The sequence below is a fragment of the Ochotona curzoniae genome, unplaced genomic scaffold (assembly GCF_017591425.1).
Source record: "Ochotona curzoniae isolate NIBS_2020 unplaced genomic scaffold, NIBS_Ocur_1.0 scaffold_4683, whole genome shotgun sequence".
NCBI lineage: Eukaryota > Metazoa > Chordata > Mammalia > Lagomorpha > Ochotonidae > Ochotona > Ochotona curzoniae.
In genome coordinates, this window is record NW_024467121.1 from 19392657 (window position 1) to 19408585 (window position 15929).

The 15929-nt window shown below is 44.2% G+C and overlaps 1 protein-coding gene across 1 annotated transcript in view; it reads left to right on the forward strand.

Annotated features, from left to right (window-relative positions):
- MCM10 (minichromosome maintenance 10 replication initiation factor) overlaps positions 1-13403 on the forward strand; it is a 31018-nt gene extending 17615 nt beyond the window's left edge. Inside the window, exons 11-19 of the mRNA XM_040968132.1 lie at positions 333-443; positions 531-648; positions 2926-3154; positions 5286-5430; positions 6247-6365; positions 7206-7319; positions 8537-8682; positions 11691-11733; positions 11825-13403. Of these exons, the coding sequence (XP_040824066.1) occupies positions 333-443; positions 531-648; positions 2926-3154; positions 5286-5430; positions 6247-6365; positions 7206-7319; positions 8537-8682; positions 11691-11733; positions 11825-11908 (1109 nt within the window). The 3' untranslated portion in view covers positions 11909-13403. The remainder of the gene's footprint in view (positions 1-332; positions 444-530; positions 649-2925; positions 3155-5285; positions 5431-6246; positions 6366-7205; positions 7320-8536; positions 8683-11690; positions 11734-11824) is intronic.
- Positions 13404-15929: the final 2526 nt, after the last annotated feature.

Sequence of the window (15929 nt, forward strand, 5' to 3'; positions counted from 1 at the left end):
TCCTGCTAAGGTGCCTGGGAAACACCAGATGATGACCCAAGTACTAAGGTTTCTTCTATCCGTGGAGAAGACTCAACTGGGATGCCTGGCTTCTGGCTTCAGCACAGCCCAGCCATGCCTACTATAGTCTTTTGGGGAGTAAAATCTTGAAAATAAATGACCCACATGAAAAAAATTCCCTCATATTTATGATATCTTTAATATCCTGCTGGTGTGATTTTTTTTTTTTTTTTGGTATCTTGATATTCCATGTCTTTCATTTACAGATGATTAAATTATGATGTCAGGCTCTCTGAGTCGAATCCTCTGAAGGTAATGTTTATGCATTTCAGGAATACCCCAGAAGAGCCTGTCTTGCTCTGAGGAGTTCAGGGAGTTGATGGACCTGCCAACGTTTGGCGCCAGGAACTTAAAACAGCGTTTTGCAAAAGCCACGACTTCAGGTATAGTCAGCTTGTGTGGCTGCCCTGTAGATGCCTGGCTTCCCTCGGCCTCTCGGGGGTCCCTGCAGATGTGGACTTGTGTTACAGGGATCATGGGGAGCCCCAAACCAGCCATCCAGTCGATTTCAGCCTCAGCTCTCTTAAAGCAACAGAAGCAGCACATGTTGGAAATGAGGAAAAGGAAATCAGAGGAAATACAAAAGCGGTAAGAATAATAAACTGATTATTCTCAGAAAACCTTTGTGGATTTTGAAAATAATTGCTTTGGATTTTTTTTTTTTTAATTTTTTGTCTTTTAAAGATGTATTTATTTATCCAGCAGACATTGAGTTCTCTGGTTCACTCCCCAAATGACTACAATAGGTAAGGCTGGGCCAGGCTAAAGCCAGGAATTTAGAACTCCATTTAAGTCTCCATGTGAATGGCAGGGGTCTAAGCACATGGGCCATGTTCTGTTGTTTTCCCAGGTACATCAGCAGAGAGCTGAATTGGAACTATGGTGGCCAGGACCTGAGCCAGCAATACCATTTTAGGTGTCAGCTGCAGCTTTACTTACTGCATTATGACACCAGCTCCATGGTTACTTTTTTTTTTTAATTTTAAATAATTGCTAAATAATTCTTTCATAACCCAAATAGCATTTAAGACTATATTGGAGCAAGCATTTGGACTAGCAAATAAGACACCTGTTTGAAGCCCTTTTTCCACATTATAAGTCCCTAGGTTCAATGCCTGGCACAAGCTCCTGACTCTAACTTTCTGTTAATGCAGGTCTCTACTTAGGCTAGTGACTGCTGAAACCAAATGATACAGGATAGAGTACTTGGCCCCATTATGGTAAAGGAAAAAGACTGAAATAGGAAGAGGCTTTTTGTAAAAGAGAAAAGCATTTATTGACCTTTGTCTCTTCTTAAGTTCATTTTTCCAATTCAGGTAAATATTTTTTAAAAATAAGGTAGGGGCCTGACATGATATCCTAGTGACTAAAGTCCTCACCTTACACACACTGGGATCCTATATGGGCACTGGTTCTAATCCTGGCAGCCCCACTTCCCATCCAGCTCCCTGCTTGTAGCCTGAGAAAGCAGTTGAGGACGGCTTAAGGCCTTAGGACCCTGCATCCGCATGGGAAACCTGGAAGAAGCTCCTGACTCCTGGCTTCAGATAGGCTCAACTCCATCCGTTGCAGCCACTTGGGGAGTGAATTAGCAGATGGAAAATCTTATTCTGTCTCTCCTCCTCTCTGTATATCTGATTTTCCAATAAAAATAATAAATAAATATTTTAAAACCAGAAAAATTAAAATAAGGTGATAAAAATTTGAAGTCATTTTAGAGACAGAGTCAAGTAGAAATGGATGCATAAGGTGACAAAGGTTCTTGCATTCAAGTTGAATACTGGTAAGAGCTGCTGCTTGCAGAAGCTCACTGTGTACTGTGAGCCATAATACAGCATCCTCTTGGGCCCTTACGAAAACACTTGTGAGTTTGTTACCTGTGTATATTCATAACACAACTGTGTCACCCAGGTTCAAGTTCATTCCAGTTTGACTCCAGTGTCTAACCCCCATGCTGTCCCAAGTCTCACCTCCTGAGAGGCAGGTGGTTCCAGGGAAGGGAAAGTCAACTGTAAGTCAAAGAGAGAATGAGTGTCCAGTAAGTTAGTGGAAAGTGCTGATAGGATATCTCTAGGTATCTAAGGTTTCTCATGTGCCTCCAGATGCCACAGATATATATAAGGACATAAAATGCATATGGGATGTGGGTATTGTGAGAAAAAGGGAGCCCTTTGTCAGAAAGAATTACAGTTTGAAATTTCTCATAATTTTCCTGATCAAAAAAATAGAGCTTGGGATATTAGTTTGTCTGTTATTGATGGGCAGTTGACATGCTCAATAGAGCATGTCAAGAATATTGGCTAGGGTCACCTGACACTGGGCCTTTGTCTGTCACTCAAGAATGTTGTAATTTTGGGCCTTGATTCTTCATCTATACTGAGAGGATTTCTGAAGGTTTGTTTTTAAGTAACCCTTAAAACTGCATAGAATAAAATGACCATGGTGCAGGTTACAGTGCTTCCCTGTTAAGGACTTCCAACTGGATCATATGTATGGTCTCTGCATAGAATGAATTGAAATGCAGAGAGATTTAGTGAATTCCTGAAGTCCTAGCACTGATTACACATCCCAGCCTCTGGCATGTGGGCTATAGATAGCTTCCACTGTAGAACTACTTGGTAAAGCAGTAATCAGTTCCAACGTGCTAGAACAGTTAGAGCTTAATCAGTGGAAAATTAAATGACCAGAGTTACTGATCTTATAGTGTGCTAATTTGAATTTGTATCTAAACAGCAGGAGCTAATTATTATTGGTCACCAACGTGTGGCCTACATTCTCCCGGTTCATTCTGAGTCCTGGAGAGGTGGTTTTCATATTTGTGAAGCGCTGTTTGCATATTTCGTCACTTCCTATTCCTTTGTAAAGCTTTCTCCAAAGCTCAAGTGAGGTCACGAGCCCAGCTGTGCCATCCTCGTCCCAACAGCCCCCTGCTCAGTCTCCACGGGTGGAGGCCAAATTCCCACGGCTGGAAGGAGTCCCGGCCACACAGACGCCGAGACTTGGGCGGGGCATCTCCGAAGGAGATGATGTTCTGTTTTTTGACGAGTCACCACCTCCAAAACCAAAACTAAGTGCTTTAGCAGAAGCCAAAAAGGTAAATGGCATGTGTTCTTTTTCTTTTGTGTGTATGTGTGTCTTTTAAGCTCTATTAATTTATTCTGAAAGAGTTACTGAGAGAGCAGTAGAGACAGAGATCTTCCAGCCGCTGGTTCACTTCAGATGACCACAACTGCCACTGCTAGACCAGGCCCAAACCAGGAGCCATCAGCTTCATTTGGTCTCCCATCTGGGAGGCAGGGGGACAGTCAGGCTATCCTCTGTTGCTTTTCCCAGTCCATTAGCAGGGAGCTGAATTGGAAGAGGAGTAGGTGAGATTCAAACTGGAGTCCAAATGGGATGCCATTATCAGAGACACCAGCTCTACGTGCCACCACAGTGCTGGTCCTAGCATCTGCTCTAACACTTTGCTTCTTGTGAGACATCCCTGAGTTTCAAACACAAGGTACTTATGGCTGGGAAAGGTGGTCACCTATTAACTATTTAGCAATCCATGGTCATTACAGTCAAAGCAATGTAGAATGACAATGGTGTTAAATACCACCATTACTCTAATCTGGGAAAGTTAGTGCTGTTGTTTCCACAGTTTCCTACCAGGCTGAAGGAAGCATCCTCAGGGAAGATGTTGATTTTCGGGTGGAAACACTGACATTAGGAAAAAGTTGTTGGGATTGTTGAGGTGAGACCATATAGTAGAAGTTTAACGTGTCCTTGAAAGAAGTCTCCTGGGTCATGCATGGTAGTGCAGCACACTAAACTGTGGCTTGTGATGCCCACACCCTACATTGTAGTGCTGGTTAGAGTTCTGGCGGCTTTACTTCTGATGCAGCTTGCTGCTAATGTGCCCAGGGAGGCAGCTGGTGGAGACTCAATCACTTAGGTTCCTGCCATTCAACAGAGGAGACAGATGGCTATCCTGAGTCCTGGCTTAAGCCTCATCCAGCTTGGCTATTTCAGGCATTTGGGGAGTAAATCAGCAGGTGGAAGATCCTCTCTCTCTCTCTCTCTCTCTCTGTCTCTCTCTCTCGCTGTTTTTCATTTGTTCTGCCTTTCAAGTATGTGAGGATAAATAAATGAACATTTAAGAAACAAATCTTACACAGAATTCCAGTGTTTTGACAGTTGGTAGCTCAGTAGTTCTGGCCAGTGTGGGGGCACGCAGCCTCATCTCTGCACGTCCTGTGGTCCCTGGCTTTTGGCTTGCTTCCCCTCCTCCAGATAGCAGCATAACCCAATTAAGACTCAGTCTAAGTTAAAACTCATCTATAACAATAATAGTAATAATAGTGTTATGAGTACTGACAATTGCACATATTGATTAATACTACTCTCCTTGGGATATATGTGTGCTAAGCTGTTTACTGTGTACAGGAACATACTTAGCATGCCCTGTATCATTTCATCCACACAGCCATGACCTTGGAAGAGAAGTCATTTGGAAATATCCCATTTGAGACTCAGAAGTGCAGTGGCTTCCCTGAGATCACAAACTAGTCACAGCAGAGCTAGAATTCTGTCCTAATTCAGTCTGTCTAAAGCTTCCACATGCTATTACTATTACTTTATTGATCTAGGAGCTTACAGTTCATCTGTTAAACTATTTCAATAAGCTGAGACTTTATTCGTCAGTTTATAGGAGTTGACCTATCTCCCATGCTATTAAGTATTAATAATTGTTTTAATGCTAGGTAAAATGAATGTGTGTGTGTGCATATTACATACCTACGTGTATATATAAAGAATTATTTGGGTATTTTAAAAGCAAAATGACAGATATCCTCCACTCCTACCTAATATGCCTGTAATACCCAAGTGAGGCCAGCTTGGGCCCCCATCTAGGTCTCAAACATGGATGGCAAGAATTCAAGTACTTGGACTGTCACATGCTGGGATCCAGGGTACCTTGGCAGCAAACTAAATCAGAAGACTGAGTAATCAGAACTTGAACTTGGCACCCAGTGTGGGTTTTGAGCATCCCAGGTGGAACCTTAACCCACTATACCACAACACCCATCCCAGAATGAAGACATGTTCCGCCTGTTTCTTTCCAAGAACAGCCAGTGTTCTCTTGTTCATAAATAGAATGAGGGATAGGGCTAAAGAATTTTATATTTCTAGTTTGTTTTGTATTTCTAACACTACTTTTTTTTTTTTTTTTTTTTTGCTAGTTAGCTGCTATTGCGAAGTTGAGGACAAAAGGCCAGGTTCTTACAAAAACAGATCCGAACAGCATTAAAAGGAAACAGAAAGACTGCCAGGACATCCAGGAGGTAAAGGAGCGTGTGGAAAGGAGCACCATGTTCTCTCCTGAAGGTACTGCCGTTCCAAGTGAGCCATGGGGAAGAGGGACTGTTGATGTGGGAAGTGTCCTGAACCACAGTCAGGGCCCGGAATCAAGCCATTATTTGACTGCCTTCTTCCTCTGCACACCTAAACAGAACTTCTGCAGCTGGAACTGATTGTCTCTGAAGTTGACAGTGTCATTTTAAAATCAGAATTATGTTGTTACTGTGTACTATAACTGCTCCCTATTTTAATGTCAGAGTTGCTAGTCCAATGCTAAGGATTGAGCCTATCACGCCATATTCTAGGCTCTACTTCCTGGCTCGCTTGAGAGCTTTCTCCTGCTGGTTCCAAGTTTTAAGGGCCTGGAAGGGAGAGAAAAGGAAAGGGGGAAAGGTTGAATTGATACAGACTGACTTTCCGAAAGTGCCTTATAAGCCTGGTGCAGTAGTTAAAGTCCTCACCTTGCATGCGCCGGGATACCATATGGGCGCCAGTTCTTGTGCTGGCTGCTCCACTTCCCATCCAGCTCCCTGCTTGAGGCCTGGGAAAGCAGTAGAGTGTGACCCCAAGTCCTTGGGACTCTGTACCCACATGGGACACCCAGAAGAGGCTCCTGGTTCCTGGTTTTGGATCATCTCTGCTGTGGCTGTTGTGGCCACTTGGGGAGTGAACCAACGAACAGAAGCTCTTTCTCTCTGTCTCTCCTTCTCTCTGCAAATCTGTCTTTCCATAAAAAAAAAATAAATCTTTTATATATATGTATACCCTTTGCAAATAAAGAGTGAATTTATTTTAAAAAAATATAAGTGCCTTATCAGCTAACATTATTCTTCTGTGTTGTAGCAGAGGATGAACTAGAGCCTGCCGTGAAAAAAAGGAGAGAGCAGCTTGCCTACTTGGAATCTGAGGAATTTCAGCAAATTTTCAAAGCTAAATCGAAGCACAGTGACATCATGAAAGAGGTAAGAGCCCAGAACACATAGGATGGTATCAACACCCTCAACCCCAGGGTACGTTATTAGGACCAAGAACCCATTTGTTTGACATAACCCAAGCAGTAGCACCCAGAAGTCACATGCAACAAGCAGTACCCCCTTGAAGGTCCACGGGATGGTCCATAAATGCAGATCCCACAGCATCCCTCGTCCCCACCAGCAGCCCAGGTAGTAGTGTTTCTGTAGGGGCAATAAGCGTCTCTTTTGTCACTTAGCAGATAACTGATGAGGGTGGCATATCGTATCATTTCACCAGACTTAAAAGGGAGGTAGGAGTGAGCCTCTTCCGTGCCTCTTGTAACCAAAGGCCCTGGGCCCTGTGTGGCTGTGCTAACTCACTTAGCTGCACCTGGGCTCTGCCCAAAGACTGTCTTCATATTTATTCCCTGTTGTTCCAAATGCCCAGGACGTGCTCCTGCCACATTTATGATCTGAGGACGAGTGAAAGACTGGGCAGTTGTCGCTGGGAAGGCCTTACAGTCCTTCCATGTGTATGAAAGTTCCATCTACTTCAAGCATCAGAAATAACTACCTGTGGTACTTACTGGGTGCCGTGACGCTGAACAATGCTGTGTAGTGTTCACCCAGTGCTTTTGTGTGTTCTTTGAGGGCCTTTTTTTCCCCACACTTACCATCCACCATCTTTGGTGACACTGAGGTACTGTCTGGAACCTTTTAGCTTGCCTCTTCAGTTTGGTTTTGGTTGTTACTGAATCATTTCTGTCACTGTATTACATTAGCCTTAATGAATGGCCTGTGGAAACCTCAGAATCAGGATGCGATCCCCTTTATGCCTTGTCATTCCAGGCAGAAGCTGAGCTGCAGGAGCGCTACTTCGAGCCACTGGTGAAAAAAGAACAAATGGAAGAAAAGATGAGAAGCATCAGGGAAGTGAAGTGCCGAGTCGTGACGTGCAAGACGGTGAGTGAGGCCACGCCCATTTCACACTGGGATGACTCAGCAGGACCCTGGGACTCCTGTTAGGCTGGAGGCCAGGCAGTGTGGCACAACCCTGCGTCTGTGTCTGGCTCCCTGCCTGGCTTGGCTGCCGAGTCCTGTTGGTGAAGTGTTGGTGAAGTGTTCGCTGCAGAGAGTACCTTCATTTGGCTACAACTCCCAGCTCCCCGCCTTGACTGCGGAATGCGCCTTGGTCGTGGCACTTTCTCAGCTTCCTTTGTGCTCCTCGCCCTCCTCCCATCTGCAAAGCCAGCCATGGTGTAGGTTGAGCTGTCACATCAAACCCCTGCCAGCCAACCCCATCCTGTCTTCTTTCCACCACAGAGGACTCTTAAAGTTGCACTGGGCCCCTACCCAGAGAACTCAGAGTAATTCCCCTGTCTTAAGTTCAACTGATAAGCATTCTTGATTCTATTCTGCTACACACATTCCTTCCCCTGTACCACGTAACGCTAAGATAGAGGTTCCGGGGAATAGAATGTTGGACTCTTCCTTATCAAGATGGGAACCTTGTTTTTGCCAAGGACCTTTTGGATATTTAGAAATCATTCACATGACATAGAAGACTATCCATTTAAAAATTAACTTGCTGTAGACTTGCAAGTCCCATCTGTAATTGCCTTGGCAAGACCAGACCTGATCTTTGTGCCACCCACAGGCCACATGACCCTGTTCCTGGGTCATTGACTTTACCAAGATCTATAGTAACTTACCTAGACTCACCATAATTAGCAGAGATCACTTGGCAGTCTCCTGGCACCTGGTACAGCCTACCCCCACCTCTTTCTGTTGTCTTTAAAAGTTAATTACAGAGTATGTCTGTTTTGGTTTATAACCTTTTCGAAGATCTTGTAAGAGAAAGAGCTACTATGTAATCACCGAATGCCCTTAATGGACCAACCTCAGCTTTTTTCAAGATTTCTAATACTTCTATTCCTCTGTCTTTACTGTGTGTCTCCAGACCTGGCCTGAAATTGAGACAAACATGAGATAAAGTGTTACAGTATCAGGAAAAGTTGAGGAAGGCCCTGAGGTCACTGCAGCTAGAAGACAAAGTGGTCAAATCCACAGCAAGGTTCTGGCCAGGAGCAAAAGGAACAGATTGTCCCAGAGTAGATTTGTGACAGAGCCAGGTAATGGTGCTTCTGGAAGGTTCCTCACAGATGTGTGTGTATGTGCAGTGCTCTTACACCCATTTCAAGCCTCTGGACACCTGCGTCAGCGAGCAGCACGACTACCACTGGCATGATGGTCTGAAGAGGTTTTTCAAGTGTCCCTGTGGAAACAGAAGCATCTCCCTCGACAGACTCCCCAAGAAGCACTGCAGGTATGAGGACCACCGGGGGTGCTTCGTGCCCCTCTTTTGCAAGTGTCTGTTGTACAAGGCTGTGCCCTCATAACACTGGACAGTCATGCCATGGTGATTTCCTCTTTCAATGTGCAAATTCCTTGAATTAATGCATTGGGAAGAGGGGAGCAGCACTGTGGTACAAGCACAGCCTGTAATGCCAGCATCCCATTTGGGTACTGGTTCGGGTCCTGGCCACTCCACTTCTAATCCAGCTGCCCACTGATGCATCTAGGAAAACAGTGGAAGATGACCCAAGTCCTTGGGCCCCTGCACCCACTTGGGAGACCCAGAAGAAGCTCCTGGCGTTTGGTCTGGCTCAGTGCCAGCTACTGCAGCCATTTGAGGAGTGAACCAGTTGATGGAAGCGCAATCTCTCTCCCTCCACCCCCTTCTCACTCTACTCCCATCTCTGTACGTAGGTAACTCTGCCTTGCAAATAAGTAAATCTTAAAAAGAAAGATAAATAGGGTTTTCGTTTGTATATTCTCACATGTTAGACTTGTTATTTTCCTTCCTTGCATTGGCCTCACCTGGTTTTTAGAACCAGGTTTATTTGAGCCTCATAGAGTGAATTGGACAGCTTCCAGAAACAATTCATATTAAATACTTTTTAAAAGATTTATTTATTTGAAATGCAGAATGACAGAGAGAAAGAAATCTGAAAGAGAGAGCTCTATCTACTCTTTCAGCCCCAATATTGACAATAGCCAGGGCTATCATCCTGATTTCCCAGTCGTATACCAAGGCCCAGGCACTGGGGAGGTCCTCCGCTGCTTTCCCAGGTGCATTAACAGGGAGCTGGACCAGAGGTGGAGCAGATGAGACTAACCAGCACCCATTTGAGATGCCCGCGTCACAGGCAGCAACTTCACCACTTCAGTGAACATACTTCACTACTACAGTGACTCCAACAGTTATTTCTTAGAAGTTAGAAAATCTGAGGACCAGCACAGTGGCAAAGATTACTGATCCTTCACCAACAGTGTTGGCATCCCATATGAGTCCTGGTTGGAGTCTTATCTGCTTCACCTGATCCAGCTCCCTGTTTATGGCCTAAGAAAGTAGTCCAGGTTGGCTCAAGTCCTACCCACATGGAGAAGGAAGCAAGGTGCCTTTCAGTCAGCAGGGTGCAGTGTTGTTTTTGTTACAGCATCTCCTAGGGACTTTCCCTTGCCAGTTTTTGGTTTGGTTTTTCGTGGGTTTGTGGGGTTTTGTGTGTATAATTGTATGTTTTAAGATTTACTTATCTTAAGGCAGAATTACAGAAAGAGATCTTCCATCTAAATACCCAAGTTGGCCCATTGGCTTTGCCCAGGCCAAGCTGAAGCCAGACACTTCACTCAGATCTCAGTGTCAAGGACTTGGGCCATCTGTAGAATACCAGATAATAACTGCAATGGGCTTTGAGGACCAGGAGATCGATCACTACTGCTCAGCTAGTAGGAGAGCAGCCATAGCTAATGCACAAACAAATGAGCATGGCTGTGTTCAAACTCCATCTTATTTGCAGTAGTAGGTGTTTGACCTCGCAGTTAAGATGCTGACTGGGGGCCCAATGGGATAGCCTAGTGGCTAAATCCTCACCTTGCATATGCTGGGATCCCATATGGTTGCTAGTTTATGTCCTGGCTGTTCCACTTCCCATCCAGTTTCCTACTTGTGGCCTGAGAAAACAGTGGAGGATGGCCCAAAAACCTGGGGACTTGACACACACATGGGAGAGCCAGAAAAGGCTCCTACCCCTGGCTTCAGATCAACTTGGCTGCAGCTGTTGCAGCCACATGGGGAGTAAATCAGCAGATGGAAAATCTTTTATCTCCTCTTTGTAAATCTGACTTTCCAAGAAAAATAAATAAATACATCTTAAGAAAGAAACAAAGAGAGAAAAGATGCTGACTAGGACACCCACATTTGATCTCTGACTGCGGCTTCTGCTCGTGTGCACCATGGGACAAGAAGACGATACATTCACACAATTTTGGTCCCTGCCTCCCACTCCAGGATGGAGTTCCTGGCTTTGGCCTTAGTCCTGGCTGCTGTAAGCATTCAGGGGGTAAACCAGCAGCTGGAAACGCAGTCTCTCTGCCTTTCAAATAATTGAAAATAGTAAATAAAAGTATTTTTCAAACTTTATTTACAAAAGCATATAGCAGGCTGCATTTGGGTCCTGGTTGGCTGACTCCTGACTAGAGAAGGTTCTTTTCTCCCTATTACACCCCCACCCCCAGTAATGCTGTCATTGACCTTCAGGTGAGCTACTCAAGCCTGGAAGGTTATGAGACAGTCAGCAGCAGGGGAAAGTGGTTACAGAGAGGACCAGGGCCAAAGTCACTGGATGCTGATGTTCAGAACAGACACAGCATCCTAGCAAAACAGAGAAGAGAACCCTGGCTCCTGCCCAAATGCTGTAAAATCCAGGGGTGCCAAAAGGCATTCTGGGTTGTCTTCTTCCTTTCTTCCCGCTCAGAGTGAATAGACCTTGTAGATGGGCAGCTTCCCTGGCAATATCCACATCCTTTCTCAGGGACAAAGTTGCCCACTGCTTTGAAAATGCAAGCTAGAGTCTTTAGGCCCTTTGAATAGTAAAAGTAAAATCTGGTTATGGAGAAAAAGGGAGAAGGAAGCTCCAGACCAGAGACTTTCTTATCGCTGCCTTTTAGCTCCAAATACGAAGCCATGAACCACCTTGCATCAGAGGCTGGCTCCCTCTGTCTGTTTCATCTCAGCATCACTAATGAAAACATCACTTGTAGTGCTCACAGCCCTGTTGAACCATCATTTGACACTCCATGTTTCTGGTCTCTTAGGAGTTTGAAAGTAGTGTCTCAAGTCAATGAAGAGTTAGAGCATAACCTCCTATCTGGCCCATGATGTCAGGATTTGTGTGAACCCCAGAGGATTCTGTCCCAAGCACAGTAAGCACCATTGTCCATGTGTATGGGCTCACACTTTCCCACTGAATAAAACCATCTCTTCTTTTTCAGTAACTGTGGCCTCTACAAATGGGAACGGGATGGAATGCTAAAGGTATGTCCTTTGCATACCATTTTATAACTAATGTTAGTTACACATGCCAATAATATTGAGCTGTTTCTCATTTATGTTTCCATTCTGCTAGGAAAAGACTGGTCCAAAGATAGGAGGAGAAACCCTGTTACCCAGAGGAGAAGAGCATGCCAAATTTCTGAACAGCCTGAAGTAACCCAGCCAGCTTCCTATGTTCTGGATTGCTCAAAGAAGAGATTCCAGTTAAGCCCTCGGGTTTTGCCTCTTTGCTTCCCTCCATTATGTTGGCTTGGTATGAAATGTGACATTGACATTTAAAGGGGTGGGGATTAAGAGTCTATCATCTTTGCTGGTTTAATTAGAGATGATGAAATTACTGCATTCACACAAATTTTTTTTTCTCCAAACACTGGGAGATGAGCTGAGAGCTGGGCCTCTGGATCTCTTGGTTTTAAAGCATACACTCAATAAAGAGCTAGTGTTTATGTGGATACCCAAAAGCAAAAGAATTAAGGTGTTGCTTTTGAACTTCAGTGTCCTTATCTGTGAATTGAAGACAATTGGTCCGAGTGATTTTGCAGTGTATCTTTCAACCCTCAGGGTCTACGAACAGTATACTGGTTTCCCACCTGCACATGGTCTTGATGAACTGAAATTAAAAGCCAGGTTTCCTTTCTGGTATAAAGATTGAACTACTTTGCACTTCCATTTAGTTATGTTTATAAAGGGTGAGACAGTTCTCTAGTCTTACAATATTCGGAGGGTTGCCATGGAGATACTGAAAATCTCATCATTTTAAGTGGTTTATCTAAAGGAGCTAGTGTACTTCTAAATGAAGCAGATACAAAATCTAAAGTGCTGTGATGCATGGCTGACAAGCAGAAATGCTCTGTAGGCAAGGACAGAATCCCATGGTTTGAGTGTGCATTTTATTAATTCATCATACATTAAAGACCAAGTCCTATGTAAATGACCAGCAGTGAATCCTCTGCTAACCTGACTACAAACAGACTCAGGTGGATGCTGGCAGCACCCAAGTGTTGGGCAGAGGATTTTGTGTTCTGAAATTTGATTTCCCCCAATTTGGTAAAATATTAAAGGAAGTAGTTGTGAGAGATGACTGACTTGAGTTTTCAACAGCCAAAAATAAAGTGTCCATTCCTTCTCTCCTGCAACTCCACTCTGCACAGGTCAGTGATTCTGTGGCTGACTCCTGTGTTTACTGTGAGATTTTGTGCTAATTAAACTTTAGAGAACTCTCCAGAAGATTCTTGCTTTTTAAAGAAGTTTTCCTAACAAAGAAAAAAGTGTTTATTATTAAGACCCAAAAAGTACTTAAAACTCATGTTTTAATGGCTCACTTAGAGTAGATGTGTTAGTCCCATAAAGTTAAAAGAGAGCAATATATATAAAATATGTCACATAGAACTTGAACTGGCAAATAGCCCTCTGTTGGTCAGACCCCTTCTATATGAAAATATGTTCTTTAAGTGGAGGGCGTTGGTGGATAGTGTATAATAAAATTGTGTGATATATTTGTAAAGATTGGTGGTGAATTGAATCTGGATGCCCTTGATTGTGAAATTCCTAAATATAAAATATAATTGAGTCATTTCTTAGTTGTAATAAGTCTAAGAGGGCTATTTGAGATATCAAGATGAAAAAGGCAAGTAGATTGGGGTTAGAGAACTTATCTGTTTACATTGAAAACATTGAAAAATGAGTGTTTAATCTTACCTTCTTTATCATTTATCAGTGTTTATTAAATTGAGTCACACGAATTCATTATGTGTGTTTATTTTTTCTTAACCTCTATTAGGTAATGTGGGATTTGTGTGGTCATGGGCCATCAGAACAGGGTAAGCACTCGGTGACCTAAATTAGCAAATACTGGTCATGGCCTTTGTTGAGGATCTCTGAAATGTCATAATCTTCATTAAGATTTACTGATTTGCCTAAAAGGCAGAGTGACAGCCATATAGATGCAGAGAAAAGTGTTCTATCCACTAACTAGTTCACTGGCAAAATACCCATGATAGCCAAGGCTGGGCCAGGCCAAAGCCACGAGCCTAGAACTCAATCCACGTCTCCCACTTGGGTGTCAGATACCCACATATTTGACCCCTATCTGTTACCTTTCCAGGTGAGTTAGCAGGAAGCTGGATTGGAAACAAAGCAGTCAGTACTTCAGTAGGGATGTGGGTATCCCAAATGGCAGTTTAACCACAAAATTTGTGCCACACAGCACTCACCTGAAACTATTTTTCTGTGTCCAGGAGATAAGTGGCTACCCGCCTGTGTGGTAAGTGCCAGGTCCGTGAGCCCTGGGGGCAGGGGATCTACCAGGTCCTATGTTGCATGGGCCCACCTATGAGAACTGGTCCTCCTCTAAGTGTAAAGGATGGAGTGCTGGATGGCAGACCATGGTGCACATGGAGGTAGTCCATTGGGCCTGCAAAGGACGTCTGGTACCATAGCAGAGAATGAGAACAAAACATGGACAGCTACCCCATCCAAACGATGACAGCAAATATCTGAGCAAATGGAGACTCTAAGGTCTACTGTGTCAACCAGTGAACATTGAAAGGGGTTCCTCATTCTTAGATTGGTAGATTGGCGAAATCGACAGTATTTCTGAACTATCACATCCACCTGGGCAGAACCCTTGGAACATGCACTGCATTGTGACCCTGGGTTAATAGCAGGTGGCCGTTCCCCATCCTCGGGTACTGGGATGATTGGAAGACTGGGTATGGCTATCCCTTTATCTCCTCCCGCCCCCTAGAAGTGGGAGAAGAAACAGAAAGTTTGGAAACAATAATCACACACACTTCTCACTAACCCTAGATCCTTCCCACCCTGATCAACTATGTAAACATCCAATATGATTTTTTTTTAAGTTTTTAAGAAAAAAAAAAAAAAGACCAGTTGGGCCTGGTGCAAGGCTGGTGGTTGAAATCTTCGCCTTGAATGTGTTGGGATCCCATATGGGCACCAGTTCTAATCCCAGTAGCCCCGCTTCCCATCCAGCTCTCTGCTTGTGGTCTGGGAAAGCAGTAGAGGATGGTCCAAAGCCTCGGGACCCTCCACCAGCATGGGAGACCGTGAAGGAGCTCCTGTCTACTGGCTTCAGATCAGCTCAACCTCAGTGTTGCAGCCATTTGGGGAGTAAACCAGTGGATGGAAGATGTTTCTTTGTCTCCTCTGTGTAAACCTGCCTTTCCAATCAAATAAATGTTTAAGGGGGGCAGGTTAGAGTGTCAATTAATGAAAAGTTATCTAAAGAAATATTGTTTTCATACTGAATAAGAGCTCTTTTGCAGATGTGTCTCCTTACCTCCCAAACATTGCCACTTCAATAAGAGACTTCCTCTTTCAGAATGCTTTACGTAAACTGCTTAACTGTGAACTAACTACACAGGTTCCAAGCAGTAGAAAGTTGGTTTCATAAACAATAGGTGTCACTCAGGGCATCAGGAATAATGGTTTCCTTTGAGTCTTCATCCACTCTCCACTGCTCTTAACAGTAGATTTGAAGCTGTCTGATTTACCAAGAGTTGATGTCCTCACAGTCTAGAGACTGGCAAGTTCAAGGTCAGTGAGCCCACCTCCCAGCAACAACCCATGACAACAAGCAGAAGTTCAAGCCCACAGTGCAAGAGAGAGGAGGGGTTATTGGAAGTGAACCAGAGGGTGGAAGATTTATTCTCTCTCACCCTCTCCCTTTCCCTCCTCTGTTTTCTGCCTAAAAACAAAGTGCCAACATAGGCAACACTGGCAACTAAAAATGAAGCACAAATATGTCCTTTGACAAATTTGCTACTTACTGGAACCACTTAAGAATCAGAAAATAATAATGACAGAAGAGAGGAGAGAGACCAGGAAGGTACCTAAGGCCAAACTTCTGACAAGGCCCAACTCCAAAAATACACATTGCTCTGTCACAAGCTTCCTATTAAAGGACGCTGCCCAGATTCTGGGGCCTGTTCCCTTTGGCATGCTTGTCCCTGCTGAGTAAATGCCTGCAACTGGCTTTTAGTGAAGGAATTCTGGACCGTACTTGAAAACCCTGAAGGACAATGGAGCCCTTGTGATGGCTGAGGTAGAACGAGGTGAGGGTATTCTTATCCAGTCCCTTCTTCCAGAATCCTGGCCAGTGAGCAGGCAAGGACAGGCTCTTGTTTTTGCTTTCTCAAACCGGCCACGCAACCACACTG